At 47.0% G+C, this 17,141-nt stretch overlaps 1 protein-coding gene across 1 annotated transcript in view; it reads left to right on the top strand.

Annotated features, from left to right (window-relative positions):
* The first annotated feature begins 212 nt into the window (after positions 1 to 212).
* The window catches only part of MCAM (melanoma cell adhesion molecule), a 214,327-nt gene continuing 197,398 nt past the window's right edge, over positions 213 to 17,141 (top strand). The window contains exon 1 of the mRNA XM_085645921.1: positions 213 to 559. Coding sequence (XP_085502047.1) covers positions 496 to 559 — 64 coding nt within the window. The 5' untranslated portion in view covers positions 213 to 495. The remainder of the gene's footprint in view (positions 560 to 17,141) is intronic.

Here is a 17,141-nt window from a genome sequence, read left to right as displayed (position 1 = left end):
TATCCATTCCTCCTCTTTATTACAACCCCTCCACCTTACTTACCCGTCTCATCCCGTATCCCCTCCTCTTCGCCCACCCCCACTCGTGTTTCGGTCGCTCCAGTTCCTTCCCTCTAGCTCGTTATCCACCCTCCTTTCCCCAGCCACGCTCTTCTCTTCTTCCTTGCCTTCTTTCTCGTTCCCTTCTTCTTCTAATCAAACTACCCCTTCGGCCCTGTTTCCTTCCATCTCCCTCCCTCTCATTTTAGTTTCCCCCCTCTCTTTTCCGCGCTGCTCCCTTCCCTCCCTTCGTCCCATCTTCCTCTGCCGCCTCTCATTCTTTCTCTTCTGTTCCTCTATCCTCCTCGTCCCGTCTCCCCTTCTCCCCTTCTCCTGATTTCCTTCCTTCCCTATATTGCCCTCCCCTCGGTCCCTCTCTCCCAGCCCTCCTCCCCTGACGTCACGGCCCCTGCTCTCCCAGCCTCCTCACTTCTCTCCCTGCCTCACGCGGTGAAGATGTCTCGGCTCGCGCTCTGCTCCCGCCTCCTCCTGCTCCTCGTCCTGCTGGGCTCCGGCGACGGTGAGTACCCGGGGGCGACCTATCAGGTGCGGGGATAGCTGCCACCAAGCGTGCGCGCGGGGTTGCAGGGTGTTCGTTTGCTGTAACGGTCTCTTTGATTATACAGGTGCGTACCTACAGAGATGGTAGCTTTGCAGGACGTGTGATGTTTATTTGCAGCGTGGACCATTCGCCGTGGTGGGCGTTTCATTTACAGTGCTGACCTATCTAGTGGTGGAGCATGTACAGTAGTGGACAGGGATTTTCTGACCTGGCTGATTTGCCGTGCCTCGGGCATTTGCATGGTTGTGCGTTTCAGTGCCGGGGCAAATTGCACTATTGAGACAGTTGCACCTTTTGAGTGTTAGCAGTTCGTTGCATTTACAGCGCTGGGATCATTTGTACTGTCTTATTTGCAGTTTGGGGGCATTCTATGTACCGTTACGGGAGTTACAGTGATTGAAATATTGGCAGTGTTATGATATGTGCAGTACTGGCCCATAGTGGTGTGGGAGAATTTTCAGTGCACATTTGCAGTGATGGGGAATTTGGGATGTTGTACGTTGCCATTTGTTTGGAGAATATAGAATATGCATTTATAGTGCTGAATATTGCCAGCATGTGTTTTGGGTATTTCCACCTGTTGTGCGTGCGTGGAGTGTTTTTGCATAGAGGCATTTGCAGCATAATTGGACTGCATTTGCTGTACTGGGCATTTACAGTGTGTGTTGGGTGTGTATTTTCAACATTGCGTATTTGCAACATCCACGTTTTGTATTGCTATAGGGTTATTTTGTACAGTGTCATGGTTTAATTTGCAGTTCAGGGTATTTGCAGTCCTAGGGGAGTGTTTACAGTGTTGCATTTTTCCAGCGTAATCTGTGTGCACCTGTTATGTTATGGTGTTTGTGGTATGTTGAATGTGCATGTGCAGTCTTGGGATATTTGCAGCATTCCGTGGATGAGCTTATGGGGGGCAGGATGTTGGGTGTGCATTTGCTGCCCTGAAGTATTTGCTGGGGTATTTGCAGGATGTAAGTGGAGGTTTGCTGTGGTAGTTACTTGGATCGTGTATGTTGGATGTGTATTTGCAATGGTGTTGCATTTGCAAGAGGAAGGCTCTACATTTTCATCCGTATTTGCAGCACCCCATGTGTGTCATCTTTGCTTGGGTATTTGCTGCCTGTGGGCGATCTCTGGGCACAAGGCTACGTTCAGCTTGTAGTGGCTCTATTTGCATCCAGGCGTGTTCAGGTTGTACGCTATTTACACAGGGCCGGACTGGCCGTAGCGGGCACTGGGCAATCCCCCGGTGAGCCGAACGGGTGGGGGCCGGTGATGGCGTGTCTTACCAGAATGTACATTATCAGTCGTGGATGGCTGTTGTATCACTGGTTGTGGGGACTCCAGTTTAGGATGGAGGGAAGCTGTGCACGATGCTGTTGGTGGTTGCCTCTGTTATCAGTATTCAGTGCATTCTGTTGTTTGTGATGCCATTCGTGCAGTGGGCGGATTCCGGAGGAGAGCTGGAAATGGCTTGTGTCTGTTTGCAGTGATTGTTTGGGTTCCGATGTTCGTATAATCACAGCGTCTTGGCTTAGGAGCCTCTCAAGACGCAGCCAATGAGCGTGACAGCCCAGTCTTAGGCAGCAGAGCTATCCCTCGGCGTACGCACCATCGCTGGCTGATGGTTTACACGCAGGTGAATCATCCTTTCTATTGTCTCGGTGCCTGGGGTTGATATTTCGTGCAGTCAGCTAGGAGATAGCTGACTGACAATCAATAACCCACGAGGACCACAATAAGCACAAGGGAAGTTCATGGAGGTAAATAGAAGGCTAATGGACTCCATATATATGCTCCCCCCCCCTCCATTCAAGTTATTGTAGAAGTGGAGTTAAGATAGTAAATCAATACCTATCTACCTATATGGACTTACCTCCTCTGTGTGTTGGTCTTCAATACAGTGTACAGGATATTCTGTCAGGATAACATTTGGGAGAAGTTATTGTGACATATTACAAAGGTCAACTGGTTTCGGTTTAATATTGTATTTCTGGGGTCATCATCAGAGCGATCTCTTCTCGAGTTGGAATGTATCCCATGTAGCCCTACGATACCTGTCTTCGGAAGCCGCCAACAGAAACAAAAGAAGCTTGTGAATACCTTCTTTAGTGGATTGAAGGCATGGGGTTGTTACTGTCTCCTTTTGTGGAGAGAAAGAGGTATTTTTCTGAGGGTCCACCTGTCCCATAAGCTGATTTCACTTTTCCACTCTATATACATAGCAATCACATATACACACATGAGGCCTAGCAATCAGTGGAGCAGCGGTACCGTGGCACAGCCACAATTAGTGGTTGTATGTTCTTACACTCACTGGGGATGGGGCTAGTTCCTTCTTCCAATGCGCCTTGGCTACGCCTCGGCTTTCACAGCCTGGCTTCCTGTCATTTACAAGGAGTTAGGGTGTGGCTTTGTCTTCCCTCTGTTTATTTTCTACAAGCAAACAGCACTGATCCTTTGAGGGCGAAAAGGAACATACAGGAGAAAATATAGCAAGTTTAGCTAAAAAAACAAACCCAATCTGAAAATTTCCTATCACCAAGTGCCCACCATCTCCTATTCCTACGCTGGGCACCCTGTCATGGACTGGGGGTTCTGCCGCCTGGGTGCTCAGCACAGAGCATCCTGTAGGGAGGGTTCCATTCCACATTATCAGGATATGCAAGTGCAACACAGTTACCTTAATGGCATTCCAGGACAGTGAATGTCCTGAAAATGGACTATGGATCCAGCCCTCCCAGATTTAGGTTGGACATCCCATCTCTAGGGACGCCACGTTGGTCCAGGTTGGCAGGACACCATGTTACCTGTTCTGATACAAAACATTGATATCAGTGACGTCTGTCCAGTGAGATTTAATGGAGGCAACTGCTCCCAAAACACAGGCTGTCAAACAAATGTCCTGAACTAGTCATGGTGCCCTGTTGGCTTGGACCCAGAAATGTCTTCCTGAACATCAATGACTACATTGAAATACAAGGGGCAGGCACCTGCCATTTCTGTTCCCTCTTCCATTCCTTCTTCAAGCCAGGAAGCATTAGCACCAGAACTGCCAGCTACAGACCCATGTGGGTCACAGCCTGGGCATGAATTTCCGCTCACATAGTTTGCCGGGTTTTTCCCGTTCCGCATAGCACGCGCAGTTCCAAATTTTTCCTCGCTCAATTTTGTGTCACATTGTCGACGAGGAAAATCATACTCCAGACCACCTTCCGGCGAGATATCTGACCATGGGCGGTTGTGGATGGCGGCTAAGGCTCGCGTTGAGAAACCTTCAGCTCGTGCTGAGGAAGCTGTTGCTCGAGTAAAACGAAGGCAGAAAGAAGCAGCGCCCTTTTGCGTGTGGTGCCACTTGCGCTGATTTTCCACTGTGGGACAAACACCAGGTGCTAAAAATCAGCATGGATGGCACAACCTAACGCACTTTGCTGGTTGTGGAACTCCACGTAGTGCGGCTGATTTTTTGACCACTTCTCCGCGTACTCCACCCAGGCCTAGTCGCCGGGCACTGGTTGGGTCCATGATAGACATCAACCTATCCACATGAGAGTAATTGATATGAAATGGAACTTACGTAGTCCGGGCCTATCCTGAAAACTGATGGGTGTTTGCCCTCCTGGACCCACCTTGGACACTCCTAAGTGGCAAAATTAAAATCATCCCTGGGCAAAAGTGTTCGCATCAGCCCCACATTGCAAGTGGCTGCAGCTAGAATGGGAGGCCTTGGTGGTATGGGTAGGTCACGGCAGGCAGCCTAGCTATGGAAAGTATCCCACAAGCCTGCAGCCCACCAGGGAAATGCCAGGTGGTAGAATGACCAGTCCGGCCCTGCTGGGTGGGCCTGGAAGTGCTTCCATCGTGTTCTGATGGTTCTATGTTTATCCAGCACATCACATGCAGTGAGTTGGCCAGTCTGAATGCAGTGGAAGGAGATTGACAGCTCATACACAAAGTAGGGCGGCTAATTGTCTGGTGTTGATGTGAAAACAGAGAAGCTGTAAGCTCCCCTCGCAGCAGCTTGTGGTTTTCCTCAAGCAGCCGCTCCTTGTTTAACAAAATCATGAATTTATTACTTGAAGCTACCATGGGCTTCAGAAGAAAATAATCTCGGATAATGTTGGTGTAGCATTTATTTTAACGTTGCAGACTTTTGAAAAGTATACAAATCCTATATTCTTTGAGGTTTAGTAGAAAAGGGTGTGTGCCTGCAGTCACTTCCACGTGCACTGCTGTGCCCTTTAATCAATGAAATCCCGTGTTTACTGTACAGCGCCTGCGGCCCCGGTCTCGCAGCTTCGTAGCTCTGTAAGAACCAGGTGTGTTGGTACTCTCTTTATTGACTAAACAATGAAAGCGCGAGTCAATCCCGCGGAACTCAAACCTGTATTAGGGGGATTGTTATGATTTCTGCAAAAGGCACCTTTAGTGCCGTTGAAATGTTTGCGGCTCAAGTAGGGTTTTCAATCATACAATTAAGACTCGCACACCTGGTGTTCCTTTGAAAGTGAGCGTTTGTTCTTTGTGCCTTAGGTTTTGTCACAAGCAGTGATTCTGAGCTTCCCTCTCTTTCTTGGACAGGTTTGATGTGCACCAGGGGGCACTTTGAGCTGGTGGTGGGCACTTCGAGGAGCTGGCACGCACTGTGAGAAGCAGGCGCTGGCGGTCATTGCCTGGACCTTGCCCTCTTGATAGCACGCGTTTCTTGGCACGGCTGGGCAGTGTGAGGAGCAGGCTCAGGTGGGCAGGATGGGAAGCTAGAATTGTTGGACATTGTCAGGAGCTGGCACTAGTGGGCAGTGCGAGGAGTTGGCTCAGATGGGCAGTATGGGAAGCTAAAATTGTTGGACAGTGTCAGGAGCTGGCACTGGTGGGCAGTATGGTAAACTAGAATTGTTGGACGGCACGAGGAGCTGGCACTGGGGGGGGCAGTGTGCGGAGTTTGCTCAGGTGGGCAGTATGGGAAGCTAGAGTTGTTGGACAGTGTCAGGAGCTGGCGGGCATTATGGGAAGCTAGAATTGTTGGACATTGTCAGGAGCTGGCACTAGTGGGCCGTGCGAGGAGTTGGCTCAGATGTGCAGTATGGGAAACTAGAATTGTTGGACGGCACGAGGAGCTGGTGGGCAGTATAAAAAGCTAGAATTGTTGGACGGCACGAGGAGCTGTCACTGGGGAGGGCAGTGGGTGCGGAGTTTGCTCATATGGGCAGTATGTGAAGATAGAATTTTAGACAGTGTCCGGAACTAGCACTGGTGGGCAGTGGGAGGAGATGGCTCAGGTGGCCAGTATGGGAAGCTAGAATTGTTGGACAGTGTCCGGAGCTGGCGGGCAGTGGGAGGAAATGGCTCCGGGTGGCGGTATGGGAAACTAGAATTGCTGGACACTGTCAGAAACTGGCACTGGTGGGCTGTGGGAGGAACTAGTTCGGGGGGGGGGGGGAGTATGGGAAGCTAGTATTGTTGGACGGCATGAGGAGTAGGCATTGGTGGTCAGAACCAGAAGGTGGTACTGATCGCCAGGGTGATGAGTTTGTGTTGGTGGGTAGTATGGGATGGTAGTATTGTATCATTGTTGGATGGCATTAGGAGCAGCCATTAATGGGCTGAATCAGGAGGTGGTACTGATCCGCCAGTGTGATGAGTTCGCACTGGGGGGCAAGTATGGGATGGCAGTATTGTTGGAGAGCGTGATGTGCAGGCATTGGTGGGCAGTGTGAGGAGTTGGCACTGATGGCGTGAGAAGGTGGCCCTGGCGTGCAGTTTGGGAAGCTAGTATTGTTTGGAATTGTGAGCAGGAGGCATTAGCGGGAAGAGTGAGGAGGCACTTATGAGTAGGGTGGCCCTGGTGAGCAGTATGAGAAGCTAGTATAGTGTGTAAGTAGAATGAGGAGCAGGTTTTGATTGGCAATTTGAGGAGTTGTATTTGACGGGCAGTGTGACAAGTTGGTCCTGGTGGGCAGTATGGAAAGCTTGCATTTTAGTTTGTTGGACAGTCTCACCAGCTGGCATCGCTGATGGACATTGTTAGGAGCAGGTGTAGCGGGTAGTTTGGGGAGCAGCCATTGGTTGACATTCTGAAGAGCTGGCCCTGTTGGGATGTACGTGGAGCCACCACCAGCCGGTACCACTTGAGATCTTGTAATTCCATGCAACACCTTTCACCACCACCAGATCATCCCTGAGGTCCACCCAAGCGCCTGGAAGCGCTCTAGTGAGCAGCTATCTGCCCTAGCTAGCCAGCATTCAAGGAGGGCAGGGGATGGTGCTTTAAATTGATTAGCTTGGCTTTATTAGGGCAATGGTTTTTGTATGGGAGAGGAAGCTTGCCCTGCTGCTGACTTTGCTGTACCTGTTGTGTGTTAGGGAATCTGTCACTGCCTGAGTCATGCCTGAATGGTGTAGGAAGGAAGCTTGCACTCCTGATGTCTGTTGCAACTACTCGCTCTCTCTCGCTCTCCTCACTCTCTCGCTCTCCTCCCTCACATCTATCTATCTATCTATCTATCTATCTATCTATCTATCTATCTATCTATCTATCTATCTATCTATCTATCTATCTATCTATCTATCTATCTATCTATCTATCTATCTATCTGGAGAGAGAAAAAATCTGTGTATATATATATGAATAAACTTGCAGTATTGCTTTTCGTGTGTAACTAATATTTCGTGTTTCTGAAGGAAGGTTGCTTGTTGATACCTGTGCTTCCGTGGCAAGGGAGTGGTGGTCCGCCCCGGGTGGCACGAGTTTTTGGGGCTGGCAAAAGCAGGAATCGATTGCCAACCCCAGCTCTTACGGTCGCTGCGGGGCGGTAAAGGCTGGGACTGCCAAGGGTGGCAAAAGGCCAGCTGCCCCACTGGTGGGTGGGTGGGTGGATGTGTGTCTGTCTGTCTGTCTTGCACTTCTGATAACTGTGTTGTATTTGCACACACTGTACCTGTTCTGTGTGACGGAACCGTGCCTGGTCGTCTTTTCATTCATGGCCGGACTGGCTGTACGGGGCATTGGGCGTTTCCCTGGAAGGGTGGGGGCTGCTTTTCTTCCTGTGGGGCCGATTTTGTTACTGGGGGCTGGTTTTGTAGCAGTGCAGCAGTTTTAAAAACACAGCAGTGCCAAGAAATTCTGGTGATTAATGTACCTCCTGGAGAGAAATGGGAGTTTTGTCTAGTGACGACTTTATCTCATCTAAGTTAGTACAAGGGGTTAGTTAATCTGCCTGCTGCAAAGAGCGTGAACTATGCAGATCACAGAACAGTATTTTATGTGCATAGCTCAATGGGTTACTGCTTTTGTCACAGAGATCCTTTTGTTACTGTGCAGTTTATAAATTACAATCGTAATCTAGGTTAGAAAGTTATGTTTTTTTGCCCCAGTCTTTCACTATCCTAATTTTGCTCAACAGGTTTATTTGGATATAAATACATTCTTATTAGTAAGGGCAACCCTAACCACTGTGTTCCCTTCTGAATCCTGGGTTTGGGCTTCCTCAGACCAAGCACCCTTAAAAAATGCCCATCAGTATGGATGACGTGAATCCTACACCTTGTAGTCCCCTTTGTCTTATGTAACATTTTCTATACAGTAATTTGGACACGTATGATTCGTTGTCTCTATGTGTTTGTGATGTAAAATGCTCCGACACCCTACACTGGTATTAAAGGTGCTCTAAAACAAATGGAAATGCATGTGAGGGACGGGTTATGGCGAGATGAGAGGCACTGCTGGAGGGTGACAGTGAGGGAATCATTGAAGAGCCCCAACAAAGATTGTCATATCCAGGTGCACTGTAAGGTCAACATTTACTATGCTTTAAAAACGAATACAATCAAATATATAATGAAAAGTGTGTTGTAGAATGCACAATTTTTGCTATTTGTTCCCACATTTTCATGGGAGTAGAACCCCCAAATCCCCCTTATGGTGGACAGGCTCGCTTGCTTGATATGCACCATATAGGGGGCAGGTCTGACAGAATTTGCCGGTGCTGTTTTGGGTTCCCCTTCCGGCTCTGATCCCGTTCCCTCTTCCGCTCTTACAGATCCCTCTAGGGAACCTCCTCGTTCTTTGAACATTCTCGAATGAGGCAGAGCAGAAACCGTGTTCCGGGGTGATTGGGAGCTACAGTAGACGGTGGACAAGGACTAAGTTGCACATTCGGTGCCCAGGCTGGCTGCAGTCCTGATTGTTGGAGAGGAGAGGTCTGTGCGGATGGGGTGCTGCTTGGGCAGACTCTGCTTGTGGCACCAGCCTTGGCGCTGCCAGAGCCGAATTAGGCCTGAATATCTGAAGCCAATCGCTTCTTGTGGAATGGCGGGAACAGTACTGTGGTCCCACACTCTGGCCCGGCTCTAGGGTGGCGTGACCGGTGACACTGCATGCACCGCTGACTCATGGAGGCGCCATGTTTTCAAGTATATTATGATTTTAAAAGCCCCTGCTGCCATGCTTCATGCCTAAAGCAACAACAATGCCAAGATAACTGGTGATTAATGGACCTGCTGGAGAGAGGTCAGACTTTTGTCTAGTGAAAGTTTTGACTCACCTAAAGTAGCGCATGTTATGCCTGCTGCAAAGCACATGTACCGTGCAGACCACTAAAAATATATAATGTAGTTAGGTCAGTGGGCTAATGCTTTTGTCAGAGAGATCCTTTTGTTACCTGCAGTTAATCTGTTAAAATGGCAACGGAACAATGAGCTATTAACTATCATCAGAGCTGCATGCAAACTGCACAGCAAAGATTAAAGAGTTATGTTTTTTCCCCCCAGTCTCTTTATCCTAATGTTGTAAAAAGGGTTAATTTACGTTGAAATCAATTCTTATTATTAAAGACAACCCCCAACCATGGTGTTACGTTTAGAATTCTGTGTTTGTGCTTCTCCAGAACAAGCACTTTAAAACTAGTACTGTCTACCAGTATGTGCGACTCCTATACCTTGTAGCTCTCTGTCTTATGTCGTATTTCCTATACACCAGGTGTCTTCAAAGTGGGATGCGGAGTCCCAGGGGGGCACTGGCTCTAGCCAAAAGAAGCATTATGCTCACAGCTTTGTTTTCAGGGGGGTAGAGGGGAATGAGCGGCAGTTAACCGATCTGTAATGGGCCATCACTGACATCTTCTGTCATTTATAGCCTGGCTGGGAGAAGGTGTCAAAATGGAAGGGGGTCAAAATATTCTTCAAACCCCTCAACCCCATTTTTATCAATCACACTATTGATCCTTTTATGGGTTAGTGAGGCCGGCCTCACCAGGATAGTATGTTTGGCAATCATGTGTTTGATTGCATTTTTAAAACGGTAGAGAACTTAACTGCAATGTTTAAATAAGTCTAGACATATTTAAAAATTGTCAGTTTAGTAGAATAATTGTGAAAAAATTCTGAGGCTGGTGCCCAATGTTGTTTTCCCCCCAAGCGGGGGGATGGCGTTAAAAAAGTTTGAAGACCACTGCTATATTCTGATTTACACACGTATGATTCATTGTCTCTGTGTAATGTGTGTGTGATGTAAAGTTTTCTGACACTCTACACTGGTATGGGTGGCGCTATAAAACAAAAGAAATGCATGCGAGAGAGTGCCTTAAGGGGCACTGTTAAAGGGTGGCAGTGAGGGAATCTGTGGCGGAGGTGTTCATAAGGGGCGCAAACAAACATTGTCGCATGGGGTGCCACCAGCACTAAAGTCGGCCCTTCCCCCACTGAGTGACACCCTGGAGGGGGCCTCGTTTGCCAGCACACCTGCAGTCACAGATGACCCGCCATGAAGAAACCCACAAACGTCTACAAGTAAAAGCACGGAGGGCCTAGGTAACTGGAAGATAAAAACTGCTGAACATAACATTAGCATAAACATAAAATTAACAAAATATTAACAGTTTAAACTTTTAGCAGTAAAATGAGGGCAGTTAGTATTTCATTTTGTGCAATTCAATGCAGGTGTGTTCATTTTGTTTTTTGAGTAATTTGGCGTCCAGGACCTGTGAGAGGAAGGCGCGTGTTCTTAATTCTACCTACCAATAGCTACAAGGTGGCGGCAGAAGGCTCGGTTGGGATGTCAGGGGTAGGCTGTTGCAACTGTCCGGTTTACTAAGGAGGAGTGCTGGAGTGGTAAGTTTGGTTTACTTTGGAGCTGCCTCGGGGGTTTCACTGTGCAGGGAATGCCAAACACTCACCGGTTTTTGAGAAGAAACACACTCCTCTCAGAGTCCTGCACAAACCATGCTAAAAAGAAGTAGGGAACCCTGGGGTAGTTCTTGAGGGTCTAAATCTACAAAAGGTGCTTTCAGAGACGTCCGCGAGCTAATAGCAGGGCCGTTTCTACCATTAGGCAAGACTAGGCGTCCGCCGAGGGCGGCAAAGAACATGAGTTTGGGAATATCCAATGCATTAATTTTTCTAGCCTGATTGACAAGGGGAGAGAGTGATGGTAGTAAAAGGGAGGGGGCGGCATTTTTCAATTCTTGCCCAGGGCGGCAAAACACCTAGAAACGGCCCTGCCTAATAGCTTTGTGAGTGAGACGGAAATGTACCACCAAAGTCAACAGAGGAATATCATGATGGCATGTTGCATTATGCTGTCAACGGGGATTGCTGTTGTGGTCGCAGCGATGGCTTTTTTGTCTTCAAAGATGAAACAAGTAGTTTGAGGTCAAGGTGATGCTCGGTCAGGAGTTTCCTTTCTATTTTGGGTTCACCAAATGAGAGGACGTTGATGTTGTCAGGGAACGTGGTTAGGTGAATGGTCTTCGTGTTGTAGAGAATTTAGGAGCCTCAGAGTAGGGTGATGGTGTGGTGCTTATGTGTTTTGAGATGTGTGTGTCTTTGAGGAAGGTGAGTTGCTATAGAGAGGGAATGGCCTTTACGAGGCAGGCTGAGCCATGTGTGCTGTTTTCCCGCATACGGAACCACGCTTGCCTTAATTAACCATGCCTATGCCTTAATCACACATATGTGTTTAAGGCAGTGCGCTGTCTAGATGCTGGGATGGGCGGGCACAGGAAGAGGAAGGATCGAGGACAGACATGATCAGGTAAGTGGGGCTAGGGCCATGTTTTGGGGGGGCAGTAGTTTTTAAGGGTTGGGGGTAGATTTTAAGACTCAGGTTTGGGGTCGTTTTTAGGGCTATGGGGGCCTCGGGGGTAGTTTTTAGGACTGTGGGGGTCTTGGAGTAGTTTTTAGGGCTATCGGGCCTTGGTGATAGTTGTTAGGGCTATGGGGGCCTTTGGGCAGTTTTTAGGGCTATGGGGGACTTGGGGGTAGTTTTTAGGGCTCAGGGGTCAGGGTAGATTTCAAGGCTCAGGGATTGAAGTTGCTTTTAGGGCTCGGGTATTTTTTCAGGGCTCATGGGGCAGAGGTAGTTTTTAGGGCTTGGGGGGGCAGGGATAGTTTTTAGGGCTCAGTGGGTCAGGTTGTTTTTAGGACTCAGGGCAGGGGGCTGGGGTCTGATCTTTACCACACATAATTCTTCACCAGTCATGCCTTTCCCACGAAATTGCGTAGAAAAGGCATGAGTGGTAAAGGAATGCGTTGGTCAGACACATTCGTTGTTCGGGCAGCGTTGTAGAAGCACGAGTGGTTTAGTCATGCGTGCCTCTGTCACACAACCTATAGAGAAGGATTTAGTAGCATTCTTCCTGTCCCCGAGATGTTTGCTGTGGCTCATGATGAAGTGACCTAGTTGTTTAATGTGTTGACCAGATCTGGGAGAACATAGCTGTTTGGGCGAGTTGTGACGGGTTGGCACATTGCCACAAGGATGGTCGAATGGTGGGTTTGGCACAGTGACATGCCCTGATTCATTAGGAGTTGGTAGAAGAGGCTGTGCGAGTTAAGGTTAGGCTGGTGGTGCTTAGTTAGTTGTGTCCTGCAGCTGGAGGACAGTGTAGCATTTAATTATTTTATTAGAGAGACTTTAAACAATTATTTTCCGGTACTGCCTCCCCCAGGACGCCATCATCTGTTGGACGTCTGTGCTAACACTATAGTATTTGCATTCCTCTTAAGTCTTTTACTGTGATTTGTATGTCTGAGGACAAGGCTATATGTTGCATATAGAATTTTTAGATCAGCACTTGCATTAAAGTAAGAGTATCGGTTTGCCCTCTCTATTCCTGAAAGATCTCTGTGACCCTTCGGGTCGCTCTGCTCTAATGCAACAGTCAATATATGGAGGCTGAAAGAAAGGCAGTCACACATTTATCTAGGCTCAAGAGGGAGGGATTCATTTGGGAGGCAATAAAACAACACTAGAGACTCACAAACAAGCCTCCCCTTTGAAAGCTAGGGCCATACCTTACCAGACATGTTAGTCACTGGTGGGATCCTCGCTATACAAGTCACTTGAAAGTGGTAAAGGCATTGATTGTACAAGCCACCCTTGTTTCGGACTGAGAAGAAATAAACTCAATGCACACTTGCACCGGGCATGGAGGAGTGTATTATGGGAAGTAATCATGTCCCTCTTTAGACAGACTGGCCCATGACTTGTATTGCAACAGGTGCTGTCCACAGTTGTTTTGCTTCACACAGAACTACTAGCCTAGTTGCATTGGTCATGGAGCGTTGTCCGTTGTACCCAACATAAGTGCTTCGGAGCATGATATTTGGTGGTGCAAAAGGCAGCCTCATTGGATGCAAGAATTCCTTCAGTTTTTTTAGATCTTGCATCTCGTCGTGAATCGTTGTGGAGTTTTGCGCAGTCTTTTTATATCGATTTTGTTATTTACTGACTTGTTCAATTTTCCATAAACATTTCTACTGGTTGGTGGCATTTTCTATTGAGCAAAGGGCAACAAAGATTCGCTTTGAAGACCAAAGTGGGGCTTGAGTGAACATGTGCGGGAGAACAGGGGGAGGGTGTAGGCATCAAAGGAGATTTCTGGTTGCAAAACAATTCTTCTCTTGGGGTGATAAGGCCTTTGGTGGGCGGCAGAGCCCTTATTGTCTTGCCACTGCTTCTTAACTTGGCAGATTACCACTGGACGGGGATCCTGGTAGGTGCCAGCTGTGGGGTTATCAGTATATTTCACGGTGGGAATATGACTAGGTATCTCTGGGGGTTGGACGTTTGCATTTGTGGGGTGCAGGTCTCTGGGCAGTGGTGGTAGAGGATACGGGCAATGAAAAACATACTGACACCAGGCTTCGGAGAAACCATTTTGACAGCGGGGATTGGCTTTTCTGGCACTTTGAATCGTTTAGTACTTTCATCAGGACCAAGCACATTTTGCATCAAAAGCCAACAACTTTACAGGCTCCCAAGCGTATGCAGTATAATGGCACAAGAATTTAGGTACCAGAAGGGTCGCAAGTACCTATCTTAATGTGTGTAGTAGTATGCTGCTTGTGTTGCTATCACTAGGAAATAATCAAAAAAAGAAATAACAGCGATATCGATTTGCATGTTACAGAGGAGATTAAATTACTGAGTCCTGAATCATTGATTTCAGCTGGTAACTGCAGCCTGCATCATGCAATTGCGAGATTTGGGGGAATAACAGGCGGATCCGGTTGCTTTTCCATGTGCAGATTTTCCTTTCCAAGAACAGTTCCACTCCCATTTACCACCTGCCCTGAGAAGGTGGAAAAAGAGAGGGAGGGAGGCCTTGGTAAGTTTCGGGTTGAGTGGTGGGAGCATGTCGCGGAGCATAGAAAGATGTGGGGCTGTGAAGGGTCGAGGGATTCAGGCATGGTCGTAGTCGATTTTACTGTTCTGCTTTTCTGGCTGGTAGAATTGGGCCAGGTGTTCCCACATCTGGTGAATATGGGTGCAAGAAAACAGGGCACAATTGATCTGGCAGATGTCCCAGAGCTACCACTACATCTGACTCATGTTTGGGACTTGTGTGTTTTGTAAGTGTCTTACAGACTGCTGCCTGTGTACAATATGTCTCTATAGTTCATGTCGTCAGTAGTTTATATAATCTGGAGGTCATAAAAATCATTTGTTGCATTATGTTGAAATGACAGAATTCACCACTTTTTTTTACTTTGCTGAATAATATGCTGAATAATTTTTATCTCCCTTAAAAAAACACAAAGGTGGATAGCGCATAAAGTATAGTAAGACGTCCGTCGTGTAGTCCAAGTGCGTGGATTCTGTCTGACCAAATTACATTTCCTTTTTCATAATGGAATATTTGACTTTTCCAGGGGAATGCCATGCCCCCTCATTACTGTCACAACCCAAAAATCAAGGGGGGTACTTTCTTGTTGTATGCACACAGAGCAGGAGTACTAGACCACTGAACCGTTATTGCAGTGCTGATATTGACTCTGCGGCAGACATTGTACCTATTCAATTAATCCAAATATTGTATCAGGCCCCATTCAATGTCATCGTTCACTCCCTTGCTCTGTGTCCTGAGAGAAAAGATCCCTTTTGCGTCTTCCTAAAGAGTACCGCATAAGCAGGGGCGTAGCTTCGGGGAGGGGGGGTGTTACCCCCCCACACCCCATAAATATGTTTTCAGATAAATAGTTGGGGACATGTGATTTCAGTCGAGTGGTGAGCTGTCTGTCGGATGTCACCTGGGGATTTTGCATACATACCCTGACAAAAACTCACACACTCACTCATCTCTGTTTCTAGAGCCCTAAAAAGAATTATTTTACAAAATATTGTTTCTCCTGTTTAGTACTCCTATTAATCCATATTTCTCTCCCTTTCCACTGCCTCTTGACCCACTCATGCGGCCTGCTTGTCATATAATGTATTTTAACATTATATGCGAGTGTGATGGTTGGCAAATCTGATGCTCAGTCGCCCACCACCCCTCCATCTCACTGCCCAAGCAACGCCCCTGCACATAAAATAGCTTGATTTTCTATTTTGTGCTTTCTCCAGGACTACCCTTTAAAATTGTTCCTGTAATGTCCTCGCTGTAAGAAACGATCATCCGTTTTGTGGTCAGTAAATAGTTGTTTGGTGCTCCCATATGTGTGGCTTAATATTATGCATAGACGTGTCTGTTTTCTGAGCATGCAGCAACATGATCGTGTGTAGACAACTCGGATTGTCTTACAATCACAGTTTTTGTGTGACTGCCCAGTTCCAGCAAAGTTCCCTGTTTGTTCTCATTTTTAAAACAACATTTTTGGTCTCCTTGGTGGAAAGACAAACAAAGCCTTTACCTCAATGATAAATGTCATACTATGATTTGGGATAAATATCAAAGAGAAGTCTCTCCGGTATTGATGTAAAGAGCGTGCCCCCTGAAAATAGAATCAACAAGACAGGATATTGAAAATATGATTTCAACAAGTAAGTCTAGACTTTCTCTACCTAACTCCACAGATATGTAGCTACGCAGCACGTATATCTAACGCGGAGTTAGCAATAATACATCTATATTTCCCTATATGCACTTACTTTTGGATATTTTGTCCCTCGTTACTCTGTCCTCGACATTAGTACGCCACGATATCCTTGTTTTTTTTGTCAAACCATTTTTATTGCAGGTCCAAATATACTGTATAGCACTCAGGATAAATGTCATTAACGCAGATTTCTCGCCCCCCTTAGTCATACATCCGTGCGGTATACACAGCCGTACTGCCCACATCCCGGAGGCCGGGCGGCGCCACTTAACCATATGTTACATCTTTACATTTCTTACAAGTACGGTCGTCTAGTGGGGAAATCCGCTGCCTGCTTTTAAAGGTAACCCCCCTCTCCCCCAAGATTTTCATGGAATGCCACGATATCCTTGTTGTCGATATTCAGGAGCACAATCGATTTAAAGATAAAGGACCAATATTGAGGATTTTCCTGTTTTTCAAATGATTTTTTTTATTTAGATTGGGCATGAATGATTGTCAGTGTCATACCTTGTGCTTGTGTTCTAATAATGTTAGTTTATCTTTGTTTAATGCACTGGTGTATGCAGGAGTGACAGTTTTACTGTGTATCTTGATGTCTGTTTCACTGTGGTTGCTAGGTTGCCATATTCCACTTTAGTGCTGCGGTTTCGCTTAGACCCCATGAGTTGACTCGCAGGGAGATATTAAGGGGAGGCTGTTGAATGGAAAAGATAGGATCTGCTGGTTAATTGTTCATGGTCTGGCTTGATAGCGCATCTGTCGCCAGACAATTTTATATGGGAATCGCCAGGAGAGGGACTTTGGCTCTGCCTACATGTTGGGAACCAGGAGTACACGTTTTGATGGGACAGACGTTGTGTGCTTTCCCAGAAAAGTGCTTGCTCTCACACAGCTGTGATCAGATTGTTTATGTATCCAACTGCCTGAGTTGAACTTTCAGGGGCACAAATAAGAGTTGAAATTCTGCTAAAATGTGTTAGATAACTAGATATTGTATGGTGTTTTTTCCCTGGCAGGAGCACAGATCAGATGGGATTAGAGCAGTCATTAACCTATATGGATTTTTATGTCTGGCTCGACAGTGCAACTGTCACCTGACCTTTTAACCTACACCAATATTCTACAGTTCTTTGCTTCCACACAAATACTGTTTTGTACATAAACGTCTACGTCCAGAAAAGGCTGCCCTGCCCTTTCTTTTCTGGGAGAACCGCCTGAA

This window comes from Triturus cristatus, chromosome 3_1, assembly GCF_964204655.1.
Source record: "Triturus cristatus chromosome 3_1, aTriCri1.1, whole genome shotgun sequence".
NCBI lineage: Eukaryota > Metazoa > Chordata > Amphibia > Caudata > Salamandridae > Triturus > Triturus cristatus.
This window is presented reverse-complemented; position numbering and strand designations above follow the sequence as displayed.